The 26,838-nt window shown below is 38.4% G+C and overlaps 1 protein-coding gene across 1 annotated transcript in view; it reads left to right on the forward strand.

The window, feature by feature from the left end:
• The window catches only part of PXDNL (peroxidasin like), a 547,360-nt gene that overhangs the window by 379,243 nt on the left and 141,279 nt on the right, over positions 1–26,838 (forward strand). Inside the window, exons 7-10 of the mRNA XM_062189595.1 lie at positions 4,123–4,292; positions 11,886–12,003; positions 18,559–18,728; positions 24,278–24,544. Coding sequence (XP_062045579.1) covers positions 4,123–4,292; positions 11,886–12,003; positions 18,559–18,728; positions 24,278–24,544 — 725 coding nt within the window. The remainder of the gene's footprint in view (positions 1–4,122; positions 4,293–11,885; positions 12,004–18,558; positions 18,729–24,277; positions 24,545–26,838) is intronic.

Consider the following 26,838-nt stretch of genomic DNA (forward strand, 5'->3'; position numbering starts at 1 on the left):
TCTTTCAATGAAATACAAACAATGACAATGTAACATCTAAATATTTCCGGTGTGGATTATAAGATAATAATTAAGTTCATTTAGACTTTAAGCCACTTCCTTTCAAGAATTTTTGCTCAGTGATAGTTTTATGCAGATTGAATTGCAAATATTTATATATTACATTTTTTGTACTCTATTAGTTACCACAGATCAAGGAAAATGTATGGTATTTGTCTTCTTGGGAGTAGTTTACTTCACTAAGTATAATAGTTTTGAGTTGCATCCATTTTGTTGTAAAAGACAGGATTTCATTCTTTTTTATAGCTGAGCAATATTCCATAGAATATACGTACACATTTTCTTAATCTAGTCATTGGTTGATGGGTATCTGGTTGATTCCAAATCTTAAGTATTGTGAATTGAGCTGCAACAGCTGTTTGGGACATCAGGTCCTTCTAGCCTCATTTTTAACCATCTGTGGGAAATGCAAAATGCCAATAAATTTGGAAACAGGGCCATAGGATTCTACATTTGGGCGGTGGGAGAAATACTGTGTTATATTTTTAACTTGCCCTGCTTTACTTCTAGTATATTTATGACATCACTTATAGTTAGAGTCACCATCTCTATAAATTTGCAATTGTAATTTCTGTACAATATTTCTTGTCTATATAGATTTCTTAATGCTATGCTTGGTATCTGAGACTTCAGAATCTTGAGATGCTACATTGTTGAGCTTATTCTGCTCTTTCTGGATTATTCTTCCTTTAAAATCATAGTAACAGGTTTTCTGTTTTAATCTCTTACATTTATTGAAACAGCATTCACCCATTGCTGAAACATACATGCATAAATCATTGCTAGTAACATGAAGACTGAATGAGATGTTCTGATTTGTAACTTACATGTATGCACCATGTTTATATCAAGTGCTTTAAAATAATTTTGTTAGTTATGTTTTATTGTTGGAATTTCAGTCTTATGGATGAGAAACTGGCATGCAGATGGTTTGAACAAATTGCCCTAAAATCTATGAGATCCTGATTGATCTTGGACTGGGCCCCAGCAATGTAGTTATTCCAAATACTCAAACATGTGTTCTACTCAGGCCTTAATTTACACAAGTAAAACAGAGTGTAAGAGAGTGATAGAGGGCTGGTAAGTGAACTACACCTGCTACCAAACAAACTCTTATCTTCTGCAAGAAAAGTCTTTCAACCACCAGGGGGCATCAGTGTACCCATAGCACATGAGGTGCAGAGAAAATAATGTGAATCATGTGTGGGTCCCTTCACTGCTTGAGTCCCATGTGATTCCATGGAGGTCACCTGACACTGGCTTCTCCATCCATGCCACACCATTTGTCACTCATGACAATTCCTCACATTCCTCACAGATGGACTGTGAGCATTAGGGAAACGCCTCTTCCAGAGTGTTGTGTGATCTTTACCTGAAAGGGTTTATGTAAGAATGGGTGATGCATTACTTTATTTTCAAACAGAAAGGATTACTATCCCTGAAACAATTTTTCCATTTGAAGTTGTCCATTGAGTAGTAAATATGCCCAAGTAGTTATTTCAGTATGGTGACTCTTTTTTGTTGTTTTAATATTTTATTTATTTATTTGAGAGAGAGAGCGAGCTACAGACAGTGAGAGGGAGAGACAGAGAGAAAGGTCTTCCATCCACTGGTTCACTCCCCAAATGGCTGCAACAGCTGGAGCTGGGCCAATACAAAGCCAGGAGCAAGGATCCTCCGAGTCTCCCATGGGGGTGTAGCGGCCCAAGTACTTGGGCTTTCCCAGGACATAGAAGAGAGCTGGATCAGAAGAGGAGCAGCTGGGACTCGAACAGGCACCCATATGGGATGTCGGTGCCACAGGTGGAGTATTAACCTACTGCGCCACAGCACTGGCCCCCAGAGTGGTGGTTCTTGACTATATACTATCAGAAGGTAGTTGTCTTTTTTTTTTTCTCACACTTGATGTAATATTTGATATAGTGTGTGTGCAAATTGTTGAAATCTTTACTTAGTGTAGAGTTGATCTCCTGTATACAAAGTTAATTGAAAATGAATCTTAATGGAGAATTGGACTGGCAAGGGGAGAGGGAGGAAGAGGAGGGATGAGAGTGTGGGTGGGAGGGCAGGTATGATGGGAAGAATAACTATATTCCTAAAGTTGTACTCTTCAAATTTGTGTTCCTTATAAATAAATAAAAAGAAAAACCACTTTTGAGTGGCGAAGCTTAAAATGGTAGCGATTTTAAATATAGTGTATTGCTAATGTTTGCTATAGCTAATAAGAACCACCTTTCTTGATGGTCTACTTTAGCTTTTTACTTTCAACACCCATTGTTCTAAACTGTAGGCAATATTCCAAAAATGACTTTTTATTACTCATTTGAAATACTCAGATTTTCCACTAGCTACTTCACTTCCCAAATGCCTGCAACAGCCAGAGCTGGACCAGACTGAAGCTAGGACTTGTGAGTGACAGAGGCCCAAGCACTTGTACCATCATCTGTTGCCTCCTGGGATGCATTAGTAGTATGCTGGACTGGAAGCTGAGATACCAGGACTCGAACCATCACTTTGATATGGGACGTGAACATCCCAAGCGGAGGCTCAACTACTGTGCCGCAGCAGCCATCCTAATTTTCTATGTGTATAGGAAAGTTTTTTTCTCTTAATTTAATAAAGCTACTTCATGTAGGCATCCTTTTCAGAGTAATATAATAAAATTTAAATACAACACTCATAAACTGAGTGTCTGTAAAACTCAGACAATGAATCTTTTAAAATTTATTGAAATGTATAATTTTTAAAGAAAAAATAAATTCTCAAAATGAAGAATGGCATAATTACTTTCGACTTTTTCTGCTCCAGGAGCTTGATGTTATGCAAATTCTAAATTTAAAATAGCTTGATGATTTTAAATCTTATTTCTAAATCAGTTCTTTTAAATTTCATTTTTGTTTATTTTCCCAAATGTTTTACTAAGAGCTTTTCAGGAATGAGTATACTTGAAAAATAATTATGAAAAAACAGAATGAAAAGATAAGTTTGCATCAGTGCAAGAACACTTTGAAAGCTGTACCCGTTTTTTTTATAACATGCATTTTCCATGAACTGTTGAAGACCTCCTTCTATACTCTTGATTAAAAGTTTTTAAAATCATAGATTTTCTATTTTTCTCAAGTCACATAGAGCATTACTTATTATAATAAGATATTATGCAACATAACCCTCCTCCCTGTCATACATATGTTCATATTATCCTTTTATCTCTGGCGTTTTCTTGCATGGACTTGTGAATTCCTTTCTCCAAGAGCTCCCCTTTTTAACCTTTGAGAGAGAGAAAAGGAATCAGTAATCACTTCTTTGCTCTTTCGCAATACACAACTTTTGAAAAGAAGAGGGATATAAACCATCAGACTCAGTTCTATTTGATGAGAAAAAAATAATAGGATGAGAAAAAAGTAAGTACCTCCTATTCTAGATGAGGAAGTTCTACAAGACATACGAAGGGCCTGTGGCTACCCACTAGCATCTGCAACAATCTGTGACAATTCAAGAAGGGGCATTTTGGCCAGGCCTGTTAGTATGTTCAGCCTCTATCATGAAGGCAAATTGCAAACATAGGGGACATGTGCCCTGCACACTGACGCCCTCAATGATTGCAAGAGAAAGGGCCAGTGCTTGGGCTATCTGCCTGAATCACCCACAAGCACACTGGCAAGCCTTCTGTGAGCCATGGAGCCTCTGCCATTCCTTTGAAGTATTCCCTATGAAAAAGTTAAAATACCATCACCAAATCATAGGGACTCTGCTCTTTACCTGCAAATGCCAGCATTTCCATGCCTACATGTTATGCTATTTATTTATAATAAATGCTAAGTGGCAACTGCTTTTCAAGTCTTAAAGTAGCTTTGGAAAAACATTAATATGGAGGTGGATTTACTCTGTGCAAGACAGGCAACTAAATACGCATTTCTTAAAATCTGTTTACTGGTGAAGAGAAATCCTGCAGGCAAAGTGTGAAGGGCCAGGGCAATTAGAGAAAGTTAACTATTTCTACTCAAGGATGCGGTTAGCAATTAATGGTCACTCAACAGTTGCAATTCTTGCCTGCTTGCCTAGGCGTCTGGACTCCAATGCTCTGATTTGTGACTGTGACCTGCTGTGGCTGAGGGAGCTCCTACAAGGCTATGCTCAAACTGGTCAAACCCAGGCTGCTGCCACCTGTGAATATCCTCAAAGACTCCACGGGCAGTCGGTTGCTTCAGTCCCAGTAGAGGAGTTCAACTGTGGTACGTGATTTTTCCCTGTGGATATAAAAAGGAAATGTCTTTTATTCTCTTTCTGTATCTATAATAAATCTTTCTGATTTATTATAGGATGCTGCATTTGGAAGAACGCATTATCAGAAACATTTTTAAGGCATTTAGGAGGAAATAAACCCTACCTCCTTCCTGTGCATTTTTATTTTGGAAGGTTTTTGTTATTATAAACTGTAGAAGCAAGGATAGTACTTAAAGATCACGTAATTCAATCTCCACAATTTAAGAAGCAAAATATGGAGAAAAGTGATTTGTTTATTTATATATTTTGTTTTAAGGACATAGGAAGTGGAGTCCAGAATGAAATTCTCCACTTACACTCAGTATCACTTAGTGTTAATCACCAATAATTTAGGTTTGTCAATGGCAGATTAATTAATTGCTAATATTCAATAGTTTAAAAAATCCGTAACAAATCCACTTCTTTTTATTTGGTTTGTTTTTAGATTTATTTATTTATTTGAAAGTCAGAGTTACTGAGAAAGAGAGGAAGAGGCAAAGAGAGAAAGAGAGATCTTCCATCCACTGGTTCACTTCCTAGATGACTGCAACAATCAGGGCCGTGCCAGGTAGAAACCAGGAGCCAGGAGCTTCCTATGGGTCCCCTACATGGGTGCATGGGGCCCCGGCACTTGGGCCATCTTTCTCTGCTTTCTCCAGGGTATTAGCATGGATTTGGGTCTGAAAAGAAACACCTGGGTCGTGAACCCACACCCATAATGTATACCAGCGTCACAGGCCATGGCTTTACCGGCTATGTCACAATACAGGCTCCTGTTTGGTGGTTTTGTTCATGTGTAATAAGACAATGAATATGACTAGAGTAATGGAACACAAACATAGGAAATACATGCCCTGCACACTGATGCCCCTAAGGATTACCAGGGTAAAGGGCCGGTGGCCTGGGAGATCTGTAGCTTGTTGTATCTGTAATTTTTAATATCTATAATTTTTTTTTTTTCGTGGCTGCTGGCATTTGAAGCCTGTCTTTGGTTTCTCAGGACCTGGGTGCTTAAGCTGAAACTGCCACGTGGGGCTGACGGCCGTGTTGGCTGGGGGGTTACATGCGGACGCCCACCTGGAGGCAATGGGCGCCTCCGACCACTCTGTGAGTGCCAGCTAAACGTGAGCCACCGAGCCACCGGGGGAGGTAGAGCCGGAGACTGAGGACCGCCAGCCACTTCATTTCTGGAGGTTTTTTTTTTTGTGTGTGAGAGAGCTGGGCCCCGTACACTGGTCCAATGCCCAAGTCGGGTGGGGGCTCCTGGCCGAAGGCGGGAACTCGATCCAGATCTCCCAGGCGGTGGTCCAAGCCCCAGCACCGGGCCGTCAGCCGCCGCCTCAAGGCAGGCGTGGGGCAGGGGGAGTCCAGGTATGCCAAAGCTGAACACGCGCTTCTGGGCGATTCTTCATGATCGCACTTAGGGTTCTGTGCCGCGTGTGGCCGCGTGTGGGAACCGCGTGAGTGACCTGGAGGAGCCCGGGAGGAAGGGCAGGCCTGCACCTGCAGGCCTGGGAGCTGGGCTTATCTATAAATTTTTAAATAACAAAAACCTTGAGTCAGTGAATGAATGCTTATGTTTTTGACAACCTTAATAATCAACCTTACACTTCTATTCCTATGAGACACAGTAAACTAGTCCACAGTGTTACCTATAGACACAGCTGACATTGATTAAGATGAAAAAAAAAAAAAAAAAAAAAAAAAAAACTCAGAGGTTACACTCCTGGGCTCAACCAGAATCAAAGACTAAGCAACAAACCAAGTGATACCCTTTATTCCATCAACTCTTTACTTCTCTCTCTGCCTCTGCTTCTCTCTCTGTGTGGAACTCTGCTTTTCAAATAAATAAATAAATCTAAAAATTTTTTTAAAAAAAGAAGAAAAACACTTCCAATCAGGAATATTATATTCTCCCAAAGTTATCCTTTAAAAGTTAAGTAGAAACAAGTATTTTCCAGATAAGCACACTGAAATAATTCACCATCACCAGACCAGCCTTATAAGAAATTCTGAAGGGTATCCTGCATTATGAAAACACATGATACCACCAAATTCACTAACAGAGCAGGTAGGCTCAATAAAATGACAAACTTTAGTTCTTATCTATCATTAATAATCTTAAATGTAAATGGGTTAAATTCACCAACCAAAAGATGTAGTTTGGCTGAATGGATAAAAAACCAGGATCCACCACAATATGCTGCCTACAAGGAACTCACTTCTTAAACAAAGATACACACAGACTGAAAAGTGAAGCATTAGAAAAAGATAAGCCTGGCAAATGGAAGCCAAAAGTCAGCAGATATAGCAACCCTAATATCAGATAAAATAGACTTTAAATCAAAAACTGTAAAAAGAATAAGGAAGGGCATTATATTTTGATAAAAGGTTCTATTCAGCAAGAAGATGTAACAATCATAAATATATATGCACCCAACACAAGATCACTCAGATATATACAAAAAATACTATTAGACTTAAAGGAGAGACAGACTCCAACAAATAATAGGTGATTTCAACAATCCACTTTCATCAATGGACAGATCAACGTGACAAACATTCTATAAAGATATATCAGAGTTGAAACATGCTATCAAACAAATGGACCTAACAGACATTGACAGAACATTTCATTCAACAGCTACAGAATACACATTCTTCTCATCAGCACGTGGAACATTTTTTAGGATAGACCACAAATTAAGTTGAAGCAAATTTCAAAAGATTGAAATACTGCCATGTATGTTCTCTGACTATAAAGGAATAAAACTAAAAATCAACAGTAAGAACAACAGAACACTCATAAATACTTAGAAATTACACAAGATGCTACTGGACCATCAATGGGCCATTGAAGAAATTGAAAAAGAAATCAAAAACTTTCTTGAAATAAATGAAAATGAAAACAACATATCAAAACTTGTGGGATACAGTAAAAGCAGTATTAAGAGGGAAGCTTATAACATTAAGTGCTTACATTAAAAAAGAAAAATGTCTCAGATTAAAATCTAATGATATATCCTGAAGACTTAGAAAAGCAAGAACTAAATCAGCAGGAAATGAGAAATAATAAGAATCAGAGCAGAAATAAGTGAAATTGAAATAAAAAAAAATACAAAAGATCAACAAAACAGAAAGTTGTGGGTTTCTTTAAAGATTTTATTTATTTCAGAGTAGAGTTACAGACAAAGAGAGGGAGACTGAGAGAAAGGCCTCTATTTGCTAGTTCCCTCCCCAGATGGCTGCAAAGGCCAGAGCTGGGCCAATCTGAAGCCACAAGCCAGAAGCTTCCTCCAGGTCACTCAGATGGGTGCAGTTGCCCAAGCACTTGGGCTATCTTCCACTGCTTTCCCAGACTACCATCAGAGGGCTGGATCAGAAGAGGAGCACCCAGGACATGAACTGGAGCCCATAATAGGATACCAGCACTGCGCGCAGAGACTTAATTTATCAGAACACTGGCCCACAAAAGTTGGTTTTTTAAAAGATAAAGAAAAGAAATATACTGATAACCAGGCTTACAGAAAAGAGAGAAAAAAACTCAAATAAATAAATAAAATTAGAGATGAAAAAGGAGATACTACCATTGATACCACTGAAATAAAAAGGATCAAAGAAACTAGTACAAAGAACTGTATGCTAATAAACTGGAAAACTTCAAAGAAATGGATAAATGTCTAGATTCATATAATGTGTAAAGATTAGATCAAGAAGATATAAACAACCTGACCAGATCTATAACAAGCTATGAGATTGAAGCAATAACCAAAAGTTTTCCATCAAGGAAAAGTCTAAGACTTGATGGCTTTCCTACTGAATTCTACAAAACATTCAATGGAGAAGTAACTCTAATACTCTTCAAACTATTGCAAAATTTTGAACAAGGAGGAATTCTGCCAAACTCTTTTTATGAGGCCAACATCATTTTGATTCCAAAACCAAAGATGTGACACAAAAAGAAAACTACAGACCTATATCCTTAATGAACATAGATGCAAAGATTCTCAATAAAATATTAGCAAATCATATAAAAACCATATTAAAATCATATATCACGGTCAAGTGTGATTTATCTCAGAGATGCAAGGATGGTTCAACATTTGCAAATCAATACATGTCATAAATTACATCAATAGATGAAGAATAAAAACCTTATGGTCATCTCAATAGATGCAGAGAAAGCATTTGATAAAATTCAACATCCCTTAATGATAAATAACCCTGCACAAATTAGGTATAGAAGGAACATTCCTCAAAATTATAAAAGCTACATATCACAAACCAACAGCCAATATCATACTGGATGAGGAAAAATAAGGTATTTTTCTCTCAGATCTGGAACAAGACAAAGATGTCCACTTCTGCTACTCTTATTCAATACAGTACTGGAAGTTTTAGCAAGAGAATCAGGGAGGAGAGAGAAATAAAGGGCAACAAAATTGGAAAAGAAGTCGTTATCCATATTTGCAGATAATATGATATTATACATGGAATATCCTAAACACCCCACCAAAATTGATAAACCAATTCAGTAAAGTTGCAGGTTACAGAATAAACGTAAAACACAGTAGCTGTTTGTATGTTAATGATGAACTCACAGCAAGAGAAATCAGGAAAGAAATGCCATTCACAATAGCCCAAAAAATCAAATATTTTGGAATAAATTGAAAGAAAGAATTGAAAGATTTCTGCAATGAAAACTGTCAAACACTGATGCAAGGAATCATCAAGGAGACACAAAATAAAGGAAAGGTATTCCTTACTCATGGATTAGAAAAATCGATATAATCAAAATTCCATGCTACCTAAACCAACCTACAGATGCAACACAATTCCTATCAAAATACCAATGGACATTCTTTACAGAATTAGAAAAACAATTCTAAAATTCATATGGAACCACAAAAGACCCAGAATAGCCAAAGGTTAAATATCTTGAGGAAGAAAAATCAAGCTGGATGCATCATAATACCCTACTTTCAAAGCATGCTGCAAAGATATAGTAATTAAAGCAGCATAGTATTGGCATAAAAACTGATGCATAGGTCAATGGAACAGAATAAAGAGCACAGAAATTAATCCACGTACATACAGCCAAATGATTTTTGACAAATTGCTCAGACCATACAGTGGCGTAAGAATAGTCTTCTTCGACTGGTGCCGTGGCTCAATATTCTAATCCTCCGCCTGTGGCGCCGGCACACCAGGTTCTAGTCCCGGTCGGGGTGCTGGATTCTGTCCCGGTTGCCTCTCTTCCAGTCCAGCTCTCTGCTGTGGCCTGGGAGTGCAGTGGAGGATGGCCCAAGTGCTTGAGCCCTGCACCTGCATGGGAGACCAAGAGAAGCAACTGGCTCCTGGCTTTGGATCAGCGCAGTGCGCCCGCCGCAGTGTGCTGGCCGCAGTGGCCAATGGGGGGTGAACGAATGGAAAAAAGGAAGACCTTTCTCCCTGTCTCTCTCTCTCACTGTCCACTCTGCCTGTCAAAAGAAAAAAAAAAGAATAGTTTTCTTCAACAAATAGTGCTGACAAAACTGGATGTATATAGGTAGATGAATGAAATACGTCCAGTCTTCTTATCATATACAAAAATCAACTCAGGATGGATCAAAGACCTACACAGGTAAATGTACAGGATACACTCTAAGACACTGTTATAGGGGATGCCTTCTTGGACTAGACCCCAAAAGCACAGGCAATAAAAGCAAAACTAAACAAATGGGGCTATATCAAACTCAGAATCTTTTGCACCGCAAAGGAAATGATCAATAGAGTGAAGAGACATCCAATAGAATGGAAAAAAATATTTGCAAGCCACCTATCTGGCAAAAGATTAATATCCATCACATCACCATTTGTTATTAGGTCTTTTTTTGTGTGTGTTATTTAATTCCAACTGCTTCACAGAAATGATACACTCACAGACAGAGAACTTGTCTGTTCACTCACTGCTCCATCACTAGACATAGCATTGTGCCTGACACTGTGTCGATGCAGAATTAGTTTTTATTATGAGAGCATAAATGAATAAAACCATTTTCTAAAAAGGGTAGAGCCAAATTATTTTTAATTAAATTTTTTCTTGAGCTTTATTGTTTTTATTTTTTTGAATGGTAGAGTGAAAAAGAGAGAGGGAGAGATAGAGAGAAAGAGATCTTCCATCTACTGTTTCACTCCCCAAATGGTCACAGCAGCTGGAACTGGGTCAGGCTAAAGCCAAGGGCCTGGCACTCCATCAGGGTCTCTCACATGGGTAGCAGGGACCCACATAGTTGGGCCATCTTCTGCTGTTTTCCCAGGCACATTAACAGGGATTTGGATCAGAATTAGAGCATCTGTGATACAAACCGATGTGTCTCAGTCAGTGGTGGCTTAAGCAGCTGTGCAACAACACTGCACAACCCCCACTCTGATCATATGGACTTCTAATGAAGTACATCAGATTTCTAAAGATCTACAGAACGTAGTAACAGGTACAGTTCATTGTTAATGAAAGGGGATCTCAAAGCACACCCTAATAAAAGAATGTGTTTGTGTAAGAGGAACAATTACAGGAATTTAATTAGGTGAAATTTACTATAAAAAAGTAAAAATATTTTGTACATTGTTCTGTGTAATTTGAAGTTGATGATATTATCTGATTCTTTAAAAAGATAAATCATTGCACTTTCTTGGTGGAATAATTCAAATGTTTCCATGTTTGTCACTTAATTTCTGTAATTAGAAAACGAGGTCATTCATCAATGTTGATAAGACATTTTGCTCAACCAGGTTTGAGGTCTAAAAGTATAGTTTTTTAAAAATATGTTTATTCTATTCATTTTTAAAATGAGATTTATTTATTTATTTGAAAGTCAGTTTTAGAGAGAGAGAGAGAGAGAGAGACAGCATGAGACATCTTCCATTTGTTGGTTCACTCCTCACATGGTTTCAATGGCCAGGGCAGAGCCAGGCTGAAGCCAGGAGCCATGTATTTCACTGGGGTCTCCCATGTGGGTGGCAGAGGTCCAATCACTTGGTCCATCTTGCACTACTTTTTCCAGGTCATTAGCAGGGAGCTGGATCAGAAGTGGAGTAGCCAGGACGTGAACCAATGTCCTTACGAGATGCTGGCATGACCAGTGGCAACTTTATCCATTATGCCATAATACTGGCCTCAAGATGCATAAATTCTTATAAATTGTATGAAGTGGTCAGTCAGATGCATAGTTTAGTGAGAGTCCTTGCAAAATTGCAAGCTCAATTTTGAGAATATAGTTTGAAAAATTGGCCCATAAAATCAAACTCTTTCCATATATGGGATTGAATGAGCTACTAGAAATGAAACACAGAGAAATTTACTTCCTTGAAGACTCTTTGACACAGTGAATCATTCAGATTTCTAAAGTTTAAGTGAAATATATCTCTAATGTTAAAGCTGGTAGATGATACGGGGGTGTACACAATTGGCTGTATAAAATTTCAGTATGTAGAGGAATTAAAATTATCTATAGCTCTTTCTCAACAGTTTAGCATGTTATACTTTTGGTCATTTAAAAATGCTCACAATCCTTTTGTTACAGAGCGTCCTCGGATTACTTTTGAGCCCCAAGATGTGGAGGTGACTTCAGGAAATACTGTCTACTTCACTTGCCGGGCAGAAGGAAATCCCAAACCTAAGATTATCTGGATACATAACAAGTAAATGCTGAGCATGATCACTGCTGTTGTTTTGTTTATGATTCCCGCAATCCTTTATCTAACTTTATTCACCTAGAGAAGAAATTACTATCAGAATTTTGAGATAATTGTCTTACAACTTATTTTTTGGCTTTCTATCTTGAAGACTTTTTCTTAAAAGTTATATATTTCTGGACATAGTGCTTCCAAAACTGACTAAAATAAGTTTAGGAAAATATATTGGAATTGTTAGCAAATTAGTTTTATATATGACTATAATTTGACAAACTATTTTAGATACAAAATGACTTTTCATATTTGACATTGCAACTTTTCTGCAGTGAATTAATATTATATTTGTTTTATTCTTACTGTAATGTTTGTTAAAAACACAGAATCTTATCTAAAAATCTCTGAGTGTATAAAATAGTAATAAAATATTATGAAAAACTTAAAAATTATAATGAGTGGATAGGTAACCTAATAAATATAGAAAATGTGCTATTTGCCTATTATATGTCATGGATAGTACTTGAACAATTAGATTGTAGATAACTAGCATGCTTCTCATGTATCTCTTCCATTCTTGCACAGCATTTTATTGACTTTCTTCTGTACTGTGCATAATCAATTCTGAATAATTGTGCTTGTTTCTGTGAAACACTGAGATATTACAGTTTTCATTATTTTTGCATACAATTTGGATTTCTAATTTTAGCTAAAAATTCAGCTGTGCTTGTACAATGCGTTTCTAATTCTTGCAGAAAACTAATAAGTATAAGTTAAAAATAGCTTGAATAGATGCAATTATGAGTACTATTAAATCTGGAATCTAGTCCAGGAGAAAAACTTCCTTTGACAGAAGACTTCAATTTGTTTGCATCCTGAGACTGTTCAAGGGCACCTGAGAAACCAAAACTGCTGTTTATAATGTCTTAAAACTGCTCGCTCTTGTTAGTGTAAATTCAGAAATGATATGTTCAGGTTACAAAGGTACTAACTGGTTCTTAAAGGGACAGGTTCATGTGAAAGGAAACAAGTACACCTGAAACAAAGGGTTACCATGAAGGAAAGATGATGTATAGGTAGAAATGTCTGTTAAAATTTAACTATTTCATACAGAAAAATTAAAGATGAAAGGGAAGGTGTTATATTTTAGCTAATTTATTTCATTTTGAGTGGCTTTTTGGGAAAGATAACACATATCCTAAAAGTGAGTGAAATATAAAAATAAAATATAGCAAACAATTTCAAACAAAAATCTATTTTCTTTTTATTTATTTATTTATTTGAAAGTCAGAGTTACACAGAGAGAGAACGAAAGGCAGAGAAATAGAGAGGGGTCTACTATCTGCTGGTTTACTCCCCAGTTGGCTGCAACTGCCAGAGCTGTGCCTATCCAGAGCCAGGAACCAGGAGCTTCTTCCAGGTCTCCCACGCAGGTGCAGGTTCCCAAGCACTTGGGCCATCCTCCACTGCTTTCTCAGGCCATAATAGAGAGCTGGATTGGAAGTGGAGCAGCCAGGACTCGAACTGGTGCCCATATGGGATGCCGGCACGGATGGTGGTGGCTTTACACTCTATGCCACAGGGCTGGCCCCAACAAAATCTATTTTCTTAATGGGTCTAGGAAAAATATGATGCCAATTCATTACAAGATGCTTATATGTCTCTTCCTCATCACTTTTCATTCCTTCTAAAGAGATGACTTCTATCTTCACTCCAGGGTCCTTCCAGTCATTTGCGAACTGTTTAGATGTAATCAGAACTAGAATTAGAAGGTTAGAAGGTGGATTTGTGGGAGTAAACAATATTTCAAAGTGGTCAAGAGACACAGAAACTACAATGCAAAAACATAATATATCCAGAAGGAGGTCCAGAAAAACAGGCTAGAAAGTGGCACTAAAGGCAATGTTTGAGCCATTACAATCGAGAATTTTCCAGAAATGAAAAAATCATAAAATTTCAGACTAAGAATTATGTTGATTTTGAAACAGGTTTTTAATACAAAATCCATGGCTGATGTATTGTGATCATAGCTTGAGAGTCATGGATAAAATATTTCATTCCAAAGTGATTTGTAGATTACCTTCAAATAAATAGCAATTACACTTCCTGTGAACTTCACATCAGAAAGAAGTCAATGGAAAAGTAAATAATTTCCTTCAATTTTATTTCCATCTAAGTTTTCTGATAAGGTTAAATGAAAACATTTTCAGAGAAAGAACCGAGCTTTACTCAGGAACATACCTGGAAGAAGTGCAAACAGATGTTGCTTCAGGAAGTAAGAAACTGAATCCACAAGGAAGAGGTGTTATGCAAGAAGCAAGGGTTAACAAAATAATTTCTAACCATTGATAAATATGAATAAACTAAAATTAGCTTGAGACAGTAGTGTAGTTATGTATCATGGATCATACTTAATGACCAAAGATATAATTCTCCTGGTTGTAAGATTCATGAAGCTTTCTTTGTATATCTGACAAAATAGTTGCCAAAAAAAGACAAAATTGAGATAATAACAGAATAAATTGGTACAAACCAAATTCTAGTGAGAAATGTCAATATTAATTTTTCAGAAAAATTAAGAACAGAAATTAGAGGGAATATTTAAACATAGCTGAGAACCCTGATGATAGACACAGGGATTTCAAAAAGTTATGGGAAAATGGAATTAAAAGATAAATTCATTTTGGTGCACAAAAACTGTGAAATGTATGCATATATTTTTATAATATGCATTTTTCATGAAATTTTTGAAACCCCATGGATTTTAAAACCTTTTTGCACAAAAATAAACATTTTTAATTCCATATCTAACAACTTTTTAATTTTATTTAATAAATATAAATTTCCAAAGTACAAATTTTGGATTATAGCAGCTTTTTTCTCCCATAACCACTCTCCCACCCGCAACCATCACATCTCCCACTCCCATCCCATTCTTCATCAAGATTAATTTTCAATTATCTTTATATACAGAAGATCAATTTAGTATATACTAAGTAAAGATTTCAACAGTTTGCACCCACACAGAAACACAAAGTGTAAAGTACTGTTTGAGTACTAGTTATAGCATTAATTCACATAGTACAACACATTAAGGACAGAGGTCCTACATAGGGAGTAAGTGCACAGTGACTTCTATTGTTGACTTAACAATTGACACTCTTATTTATGACGTCAGAAATCACCTTAGGCTCTTGTCATGAGCTGCCAATGCTATGGAAGCCTCTTGAGTTCGCTGACTTCGATCTTATTTAGACAAGGTCATAGTCAAAGTGGAAGTTCTCTCCTCCCTTCAGAGTGTCTTGGCTTTCCATGCCTGAAATACTCTCGTGGGCTTTTTAGCCAGATCTGAATGCCTTAAGAGCTGATTCTGAGGCCAGAGTGTCTAGCAACTTTAAAAAATATTTTCATATATTTCTAGTTACAATATTTAATTCTCAGAAATAACTTAATAAATGTTGACTACAATTAATTGTTCTAATCAAGTTTATTGATACTTCTTCATTAAGTCAAATGCATTTACTTGCACATTTTTTTCAAGGAAAAGAGTTAAGTGTGTTCCACTCACGTAAATCTTTGTATTTTACATGTGATTGCTACCCAGTGTGCATGAAACTGAGTGTGAAAGGAATATATTGAACCATGACACTGTTATCAGCTAGTTTATTAATAATTTTAATATTAATATTTGGAGGGTCCTTGTTGTCTATTCAGATAAGAATTCTGACTATCAGCTGGAATACACCAGGTGATAAAGTAAGGTTTTAACATTTATTTAGTGAAAGAAACACAGAAGAAAGTGAGGGCTTTATTTAGGGGAGAACAAAATCCAGAAACACAAGTTGGCTCCATACCAAGCAAAGAGCAGGCTGGGAGCTACTTAGAGCAAAGCTTTCAGGTGGAAAAATAGAGGCCTAATGGTGGCCAAAAGGCTGTGTACCTGAAGGCGCAGGACAACAAGGGCAGGCCCCATGCTCCAGGCCTTTTATTCACTTTCAAAGGGGAATGGTTAGGTAGTCTGAATGGCTGGTGGGTGAGCAGGTGAGGTTAGGTAGGGGTGTGAGATCACGAATGGGGGCAGGTCAAAGATGTGTTCTCCAGCTTACAAATCTAATCAATTTAATCCTATCTGCCGGCCTATATCAACACCTTCCTGTAGTTTTTGAAGGAGCATCATGATTTATAAGCATTAAAGTTTTATGAGCATAATGAAGATCTGAGCAAAGAGAGAAACAAACAGGAGAAGGGATGATGCGCTTTAAATTTATGGGTGTGATATGCTGTTCTCCATTTTATATCATCTTTTGAAACAGTGCATATCAGTGCATTCTACTGCATTGTCTAGCCAGATGATAGATAGCAATCACACATCTGGTAGCCTTTGAAAACAGGGTATGGAGCTTTAGAGCAAGATTTCAGGAAACTAAATCATTCAAAAATGGATTTTATCGTTGTTGGCACATCTTTTTGTAAACAGCCTCTATTAGACTCGGTGCTAGATAATTCGAGAACCATGGTTATGATAACTAAGTTGCTTAGTACTTCATGAGCCTTCTGAATCTGGGCACGTGCTTTCTAATGTTCCTTCCATGTTATGTGTACTTCATGACTTTGGCAGCTTATCTTTTCTGGGAAACTCAGTCTCTGCCTGTGCCTTGCATATCTGGCCATTCAAAAGCAATCATGCTTTTTTCTAAGGCTAATCTCTTAAAAATGGCATCTCCATGTTCTTATTTTGGTAATTGGTACTTTTTCTGCCACATCAGGCTCTCCTTACCCAATGGTCTCTGCTTTGCTCCTCTATTCCATTCTGAACTTTAAACATGGCCCTTGTCTGCTTCTTCCTCAACTTTGATGACAAACATTATTAAATGAGAATGATGATTTCTCTCTCTTTAACATGATTTACTGTTTTTTTACATGTCCAACATTAGGCTGAGTTGTTCTTCAGTGTTGGTGTATTTTGAAACTAGAGAATAAACATTTATCAGAAACCCATTTGTAAAGCTAACAAACAGATTAAAAGGAAAGCAATTAGATTCTCCCAATTAACTGTTTCCTCTATGAAGTATGTTTTTGTTGGTGACTCAAAGCAGGTGTTGCATAAAAATTCATTGAATGATGGATGATTGGATGGGTAGACTTCCTTTTTCTATGCCTGAAGCATTCGTTAGTACTAAACTTGCATAAACATCTATCTACTCCCTTTACATGATCATTAAGTAACTTTACTGAAAAAACATCATGACCAGAAAACAACCTGGGAAAATTTTTTGATATTTGTGTCAGTAGCTTTGCATCTATTGCTAAAAATCACCCATTAAAACATTCCCTTCTGGCCGGCGCCGTGGCTCAACAGGCTAATCCTCCGCCTTGCGGCGCCGGCACACCGGGTTCTAGTCCCGGTCAGGGCACCGATCCTGTCCCGGTTGCCCCTCTTCCAGGCCAGCTCTCTGCTGTGGTCAGGGAGTGCAGTGGAGGATGGCCCAAGTGCTTGGGCTCTGCACCCCATGGGAGACCAGGAGAAGCACCTGGCTCCTGCCATCGGATCAGCGCGGTGCGCCGGCCGCAGCGCGCTACCGCGGCGGCCATTGGAGGGTGAACCAACGGCAAAAGGAAGACCTTTCTCTCTGTCTCTCTCTCACTGTCCACTCTGCCTGTCAAAAAAAAAATAAAAAATAAAAAAAAATAAAAAAAAAAACATTCCCTTCTTGTGATTATTGATATAATCTGATGCTATATGTTTGATCCTATTTGTACTCAATGGATTATCCATTGGCTGGATAAAAGGCATTTTCCTGCTATATACAAAATGGTTCAGGACCTAATATCCAACAACTGAGTAAGTGAAGTACATTTATTTAATGCTGAGAATGATAATTATACTGGGCTTTGAGTCATGTTGGTTTGAATACAAATATTTATTTTACACTTTACCAAAATGTGGAAGCACAGTCAATGACTCACAGGTGAAAAGCTTACATATCACTATCTGATAATTCCCTGTTTCTAAAAATAGGAATTCAAAGTTGTAAAAATTTCATGAAGCCTCCTTCATGTAGAAGAGATTGAGTCAGTGTCTGAATGCATGCTACCCAAAGCAAACATTTAAGCTGTGTGCTTTGCTATCTGTGTTGATGAAAAGTCTGTTCAGGATGTAGTCTCTGAAATGAGATGGGGACAACCAGGATTTGAAGTAAGATAGTTTCAATTACCCCAATAAAAATTGTAACAAATCACTGAACATTGCTAGTGTTTTTCTACTTACTTGTTGAATTCTTTATTTAGTGGAGGGTTAAGATTGTGATTAGAAAGTAAATTAAAAGTATGCCACTGCGAAAATTATAAGAAAAATAAGAAAAGAAAGAGGAGGGAGGGTGGGAGACAGGAAGGGTAAAGTAGGAAGTATCATTATGTCCTTAAAGCTATATATGTAAAATACATGAACTTTGTTCTCTTTATAGAAATAAAAAAAGGAAAACTATTTAGAAAGTCCTATATTCTCTATCTCATTAGAGTTTTTTAAAATGTGAGTGTTATTTGGTAACAAATACCATCTATCTACAGCCATTCTCTGGATTTGGAATACGACGCCCGACTTAACATGTTTGATGATGGGACACTCATGATCCGAAATGCCAGAGAGTCAGATCAAGGGGTCTATCAGTGTATGGCAAGAAACTCGGCTGGGGAGGCCCACACGCACAATGCTGTGCTGAGATACTCCAGCCTTCCAGGTAAAACTTGTAATCTTCTGGTTGAACTGGACAAAGACGCATCAGTTCTCCTTCAGCTATTTGCACCAGAAAATGACCTGATATTGCTTCTTTGAAGCAGGCAGTGCTTCAAAGTAAAATTTTGATGTTGACTGTAATTATTCTCATCATTTTTTAGAGAAACTTAAGGCTTTTTTTTCTCTGGAAATCAATTTTAATGCTCTGCCTTCATTCTATTCTTGGGACAGATAGGATTCCCAAACTTTGGTCTTCTCCTTTTGCTTACCCATCAGCTTTCCAGCGTACCAGGTGGAGTCAACAAATGGCACCCAAACAGTAGCCTAATTCTCCTCATAAATCATTCAATCCTTCATTCATCATGAATTCATTCAACAAACATTTATTGAAGTCTGTGCCAGCTGAGGAGGACCATGGGTTAGCACCCATTGCATTGCATTTTCCACGAGATTTGCTCTGACACACTTTCAACATCTCATATAAACCAGGCATTATAGCTGACAAATTTTTATTAATGTTATTTTGAGATGATGGAAATACATTGTTTCTCATCTTATTCTGCCTGTGATCTATTAGATTATAGCCATGATTCAAGAAAATGCTACATTTTATGATGCATAAGGAGAGGCGGTAAAAGCTTAAAACATAGTGATGTACCAGTAAATTCTTAAAAAGTGGCTCTGGGCAGGGGGAACCCTAATTTTCAGCATTTGCCATATTCTGTGGTATAAACAACCAGACCATGGCCAATGTCTGATTACTGAGGTGATGTCAGCTGGAGAGATGGGAAATGAGGTGCAAAAACTCACCATGGCCTGGTATCCTCACCATGTAGGGCAATAGACACGAATAATCTCACAACCATGGATTACAGGATGTAGTCAAATAATCAGAAGTGATGAATTTCAGATTTTATTAACTTTGATCCTAATAAACTTTAATTATAACTATGCAATTTACCTTTCAATGACAGATGTACTGAGTACTAACTTGCAAAAAATATAAAATTTGGTGAGAGCTACATCCACCAGACCCCTCAAGACTTGGGGAAGAATAGGTAGCCATACAGGATGACTCTGCAGTAGTTGGAAGATGTTAATAATGTCAACAGAAGTGGCAAACTCAGGATAGAATGGAAGGGGGAGCCTCTTGGGCAGACTTTGAGAGCTGTATTCATTCAGGAGCAATGACATCCAAACTGAAAGCAAAGACATGTGGAATAAAGCCAAATAAGTAGTGTTGAAACATTATTTTGGTAGAAAGGGTAGCAGAAGGAAGACAGGGAAGAGCACATTCAAGAGACGGAAACTGGGGCAGGTGTTTAGCCTAGCAGTTAGGGAGAACTCAAGTTCCACATTGGAGTACCTGGGTTAAACAGCTACCTCCAGCTCCTGCCTCTAGCTTCCTGCTAATGCAGATCCCTTGAAGGCAGTAGTTATGGCTCAAGTACTTGGGTCCCTGCCACTCACATTGGAGGCCTGGATTGAGCTTCCGACTCCTAGCTTTAGCCTGTCCCATTGATGATATTTGGGGGTTAAAATGGCAGATGTGAGAGCTTTCTCTCTATATTGCTGTCTCTCTCTTTCCTCACCCACCTCGATTTTTTTTTTTTAAATCAAACAAAGAAATTAGGAACCTTGAAGTGTATTGATGAAGGGTTGTACACATAGGAGATGAGGTCACGGTATTCAGGAGCCTATGTTCGTACTCTCAGAGTAACAGGATGAGATTTCTCTATTAGAAAGATACTTCTAGGGGACGGCTCTGTGAGTAGCGGGTAAAGCCGCCACCTGCAGTACCAGCATCTCATATGGGTGCCGGTTCAAGACCTGGCTGCTCCACTTCCTATCCAGCTCTCTGCTATGGCCTGGGAAAGCAGCAGAAGATGGCCCAAGTCCTTGGGCCCCTGCACCAGCATGGGAAGACCTAGAGGAAGATCCTGAAGCCAGGAGTCAGGATCTTCCTCTAGGTCTTCCCATTGGCACAGCTCCAGGCATTGCAGCCAATTGGGGGAGTGAATGGACGACCTCTCTCTCTTTCTCTCTCTCTCACTCTCTCTTCTCTCTCTCTGCCTCTCCTTCTCTCTTTGTGTAACTCTGACTTTCAAATAAAATAAATAAATCTTAAAAAAAGGAAGGAAGGAAGGAAGGAAGACAGACACCCCTGCGAAGCCCAGAGACTAAATAGGAGACTAAACAGAGACTAAACAGACTGTGGGCTGTTGCCACAGTACAGAGTGGGGCTGTGGTAGGAACAGGGTAGTGGCCAAGCAGATAGAGAAGATGCACTGAATTGAGAGTTACTTCAAGAGAAAACAACATCTGAGATGGAAACAGCAAAATGGGAATTTCTCCCTTGGTTCACATATAATTTTAAATTGACAACCCCACAAGCTCCTTCCAAAGTTTCTTTCCCTTCTACCTGTAGGTCAAGTTTGACACAGCACACAGGAGCATTCAAACTTTGCCTTCTGGCCATCACTGCCTCCTGTCCTTTCCTATGGTCCTCAGCCTTCTTTCTCTCTTCTTCTTGCATTGTATGCCATGTCCTTCTAACTCCTCTGCCCCCTCCTCCCTCTTCCTGTAACCTGGCCTGCCTTCATCACATTTTTCCTCCTCCCTTTGAGCTCTCTTTGAATTTTAAGACAATCCCAAGACATTCAATATTAAAATTTAATGTAAAATTTATGCTTTTTATTACTGATATCTTTCTTGCAATTTGGTATGACATCACCTTTCCTTCCTACTTTGCTTCACACATAAATCCTTTGTATTCCTCAAACATGGTTGTGCAAACAAACTTCATCTGTTTGCTGTCTCTGTTAATATTAACAGCCACCAATAATCTCAGATTCATCCGGCATTGTGATGCTACCTTTTTCAAATCTCTAAAATTTCGTTGCAAAATGTGTCAGATCAGTCTCTTTTCCATTTCCACTTCCATTGGCAGACTTCCAACAGACTCGTTATTTCAAAGATTCAATAGCCTTTCCTATGTGCTCTCTTTCCACCTGCATCTTCTCCTTTAGCATTTAGTCCTAGTTCAATTTCTGTGGTTTTAAGAAAATACCCAAGGTTTTGTCACTTCTAAAGGAAAGAGCTTTACTTTGGCTCATGGTACCAGAGTCTGGTTTTGGATGGCCACTTCTGCTGGTTTGTACCATGGCAGAAGTTGGGAGATGACCAAGCAAGTGCATGTGTAAGAAAGGAGAGAACAAAGGGGACTGGCCAGCTTTGTTAACAACCCTCATCAGCTGAGAACTAACCCAATTTTGCAAAAACCATGTTAATCTATTCATGAGAGCAGTGATCCCTTGACCCAACACCCTAAAAAGTCCCACCACATCTTATTACTCAGTAAATGCTGAGCATTTTACCATATGTTTGAGTGGCAACCAACAATACAAGAATCACGGCACATTTACACTTTCCAAGATGTAACCAACAATATAGAAATCACAGCACATTTACACCTAACTCTAAGATAATTCTTTCCAAGATGGATTGCAGTTTTGAAGACTCTCTGTTTTGCCCTCTGTCTTTGTAGCTAGGCCATGAGTAAACGATGAAATACATGTTCCTTGTGCATCTTTGCATTTTTCCAATGTATATTGTTTTACTATTATACTTAAGACATTTATTACTGTTAACAATTTAATTAAACCTTTGTTGAATTAGAGCCAATCAACTCTATCTACTTTCTGGGGTGTGTTAATCTCAGTAATTAAGGAGCTCCTAAACACAATCTCAATCAATAGGTGTATCGAATACCCTAGTAAGTCTTTAGGTTATGCTACAAATTGCCAGGAATGATGAGATCTTTATGAATTAGTAAGAGTGGAACATCGTCTATGAAAGTCTAAATTTTCTATCTATAAGGATACTTGATGAATCAATGTGTGATAAGCTTAGCTGAAAGTAACCAAAAATTTGATTAGAATTGGCTTAACTGCACCATGATGCACAGATTACCTCAAAATGTTCACAGAAAATGGACTATAAAACAGGTTGATTTTGGTACAAAATTTTTTGAAACACATTTGTTTTTTGTTTTTGTTTTTGTTTTTGTTTTTTTTTTTTTTTTTTGACAGGCAGAGTGGACAGTGAGAGAGAGAGACAGAGAGAAAGATCTTCCTTTGCCGTTGGTTCAGCCTCCAATGGCCGCCATGGTGCCGCAGCGCGCTGATCCGAAGGCAGGAGCCAGGTGCTTCTCCTGGTCTCCCATGGGGTGCAGGGCCCAAGCACTTGGGCCATCCTCCACTGCCTTCCCGGGCCACAGCAGAGAGCTGTTCTGGAAGAGGGGCAACTGGGATAGAATCCGGTGCCCCAACCAGGACTAGAACCCGGTGTGCTGGTGCCGCAGGCAGAGGATTAGCCTAGTGAGCCGTGGCGCCAGCTTTTGAAACACATTTGTAAGAGGAGTTCTCAGAAAGCTCATGGGAAATACATACTATGAAAAAACTAAGCATGAATTTCAAAATATTTCTGAAAGAAAATTGTATTTTAGTGACATTTTCCATGAATACTTTAATACCCTCTTGTATGTCTTTGTGTGTTTGTGTATATGTTTATGTGGGCATGTGTTTGTGTATGTATGAGTGCACATACGTGTGTATCTTAGTTGGGTTCCACAGATAGTGCAGAAGTACTCTGTATAGAGTTAGCATATTACTCAGTGAATCAATGCTGTTTTACTTTCTTCTTATTCAATCCTTTGGACATAGGCCATTTTTTCCCCCTCAAAATTGTCACCATTTGGTTAAGAGATGGCTCCTATAAGCTTAACTCATGACTGAATCCAGGCAGCAACCAGGCAGCAGAGCAATGCCTAGCTAGACTGGCCTCCTTTATTTAGAATGGAAACTCCCTTCCTGCTGGCAGATGCTTGCATCTCATTAGTAGAACTGTTTTTTTTTTTTTTTTAAGTGTGTAATTTTAAATGGGGAATTTGAATATTTAGCCCTTAAACTAAGGGATAGGTATTGGATGAGCACATTGCAATGCTTACAATACAATGGCATTAAGACAAGTAATCATAAAAATATGCATTTGTATCAAATCCACATTTTTTTTTAGATTCCATTCTCTAAGACTTAATGTGGTAGCATAAGGTTTTAGTATAAAAACAATTGTGAATATGACAGTAATCTTAAAACAATGCAGAAGGGCAGTGCTGTGATGTAGTAAACTAAGCCTCCGCCTGTGGCATCCCATACAGCCGCCAGTGCGTGTCCTTGCACCTCCTCTTTCGATCCAGCTCTCTGCTAAGACCTGGGAAAGCCGTAGAGCTTGGCTCAAGTACTTGGGTCCCTTGCACCCCCGTGGAGATCCAAAAGAAGCTTCTGGATCTTCGCCTTGGATTAGCTTAGCTCTAGCTGTTGGGGCCATTTTGGGGAATGAACCAGTGGAGGAAGACCTTTCTTTTTCTCTCTCTCTCTCTCTATCTGGAACTCTGTCTCTCAAATAAACAAATACAATCTTTAAAAAAGCAATGCAGAGTAAATAAACCTAACTGCCACTGGCTGTTTTGTTTTGTTCCCTTCTTACCCTTAGCCAAACCTAATTTTGTAATCCAGCCCCGAGATACAGAGGTTTTAATTGGCACCAGCACGACTTTGGAATGTATGGCCACAGGCCAGCCACACCCTCATGTAACATGGACCAGAGGCGATGGACAGGAGCTGGATGAGTCCAGGCATGCGGTGACTTCCAGTGGACTTCACCTACAGAACATCTCGCTGTGGGACCATGGTCCATTCACCTGCCACGCCAGCAATAACCAAGGCTCTGTTCAAGCCACCGCAAACATAATTGTACAAGGTAGGGAGCAGAAGGTCATAATTGAAATGTTCCTCCTGTCATATTCAGAAAATTATTTTTCATCTTAAGAAATGTCATGTACATGGAGGGGAGAGACATTTTTATTTGCGGTTTATTTTTTGACACAATAGAACTTTCAAAACTAATCTGCTTCAAGTTAAAAGTTGAATTTTTTTGTCATTTCAATCTTTATCCAAATGCCAGCATCAACCATTAGCAATAAAAGAGATGAAGTCATTAATCTGGCAGCAAACTGTCAAAAGATATTTGTGCTTCAGAATATTTTACAGGTAAAGGGAAGACACTTCAACTATGAATGTGAAAAGGCTGTGCCCCAAGTTCAGAGTCACTTATGAAGCTGTCAGCCCAACACAGTTGAGTATGCAGAGGGCTCTCACCAGTAGCCTGGCTCATGTAGAAACAGCAATAACAAATCTTTTTTGTATCTGGGAAATAATTAATATGTATGAGCATGCTGCTGTTCTTTTGTTTTTAACCCAGGGCTGCCCCTTCTTTTCTATGTGTGTGTGTGTGTGCACCTGTGCGCTGGAGCTCAATCCTATAAACTAAGATGTTCAGTAAACAGCAGAATATCTGTTACTGGAGTGATGTTAAAAGCCCAATTCTATCCAAAACAGTTTTTTGTAAGTTAACAAGAGTACAGTAATTTACAATGATCCATTTTAAAGATCCCCCAGAGTCATGGATATTTTAACTAACAAGTTTCAGTATTTTCAGATTTATGTAGGTTATTTTCTATCAAAGCCCTGGGTGGACACTGAGAATCCCCGAACAAAGACAGTTTAGAATTATGGAACTGACCAGCCTAGGACAGCATTAGAATTAGGGAAATGTCAGGACCGTGAGTGGTACTGTCTTTCAAAAGATGTGCTTCATCCAGCCTATGTTTCCTGCAGCGAATGTTCTCAGAATTGGATTGTTTAGAATCAACTTCTTACATAGCAATAGATCAATAATATCTTGTTTGTACTGACATGTCTGAAGAAAAATTGTGTTTTCCACTAAAAATGCTAATATCAAAAACCAGTTTCTTTGTTCTGAAAAGAAGATATGAAAATGAAACTTTTCCCCTGGAGTCTTTGGTAATTCTTGAGAGAAATTACTTTTAAAGGACTCAAATGTTGTTTTTAGAGTCTCCATATGTTGAGACTGAAAAATGCTTTGAAAGAAGTAGTCTACAATTTTTTTTGTCCCACATTATTTTATTTTTGTTGGATGCCTTTTTTTTTTTTTTGCAAACACATACTTAGCCACACATTTGCCCTTTAACAGTCTCCTTTATTTCACACTGCAATAATGATGTGTTTTTTAAGTTTCTTTCATGCATTTCTTCTTTGTTCTATGTGTTCATGTGAAAATAAAACAAGGGATGTTTAACTAAATTCTGATAACTTTTACTATCCTGCTTGGTTTTCCAACCACAATATGCTAAAGCTTTCCTTCTACCAATCAGTTTGCACTAAAATCTCCAAGTGCTTTGTCGTTTATTGCTCGCAACTGTGTACTTGTGTCACTTGCACGTCTGTGTGTTGACATTTCTAATTGGTCTTCAAAGAATCTAATACTCACCCTATGCATTTATATAAGACTTCTTTCATTTGCTTAGACTAAATGTTTTTTTAAGATTTTATTTATTTTATTTGAGAGTTAAGAGTTACAGAGAGTGAGAGGAGAGACAGAGATAAAAGTCTTCCTTCCTTTGGTTCACTCTCCAAATGGCCACAACGGCCGGAGCTGTGCCTATCCAAAGCCAGGAACCAGGTGCTTCTTCCTGGTCTCCCATGTGGGTGCAGGGGCCCAAGGACTTGGGCCATCTTCTACTGCTTTCCCAGGCCACAGCAGAGAGCTGGATTGGGAGAGGAGTAGTGGGGACTAGAACTGGCACCTATATGGGATGCCAGCGCCACAGGCAGAGGACTAACTTACTGCGCCATGGCGCCAGCCCCTAGACTAAATACTTTAAGACATAACCTTTCTCTGTCATTTCAACAAGGATTCTATCCATTTTTTTGGTTATTTTAAGGTCCATTTAAAAAAAAAAAACTTATCTATTGACTTGTAACAGCAGGAGAGAGAGAGAGCCCCTTCCATTCACTGGTTCACTTTCTGGATGGCTGCAATGATCAGGGCTGACCCAGGTTGAAGTTAGGATCCAGGAGCTTCATCTAGGTCTCCCACATGGGTGGCCCAGGCACTTGGGACACCTTCTGCGGCTTCCCCAGGCTATTAGCAGGGAGCTGGATTGGAAGTGGAACAGCGGGGACACCAACCAG

Source organism: Lepus europaeus, chromosome 4, assembly GCF_033115175.1.
Source record: "Lepus europaeus isolate LE1 chromosome 4, mLepTim1.pri, whole genome shotgun sequence".
Classification (NCBI taxonomy): domain Eukaryota; kingdom Metazoa; phylum Chordata; class Mammalia; order Lagomorpha; family Leporidae; genus Lepus; species Lepus europaeus.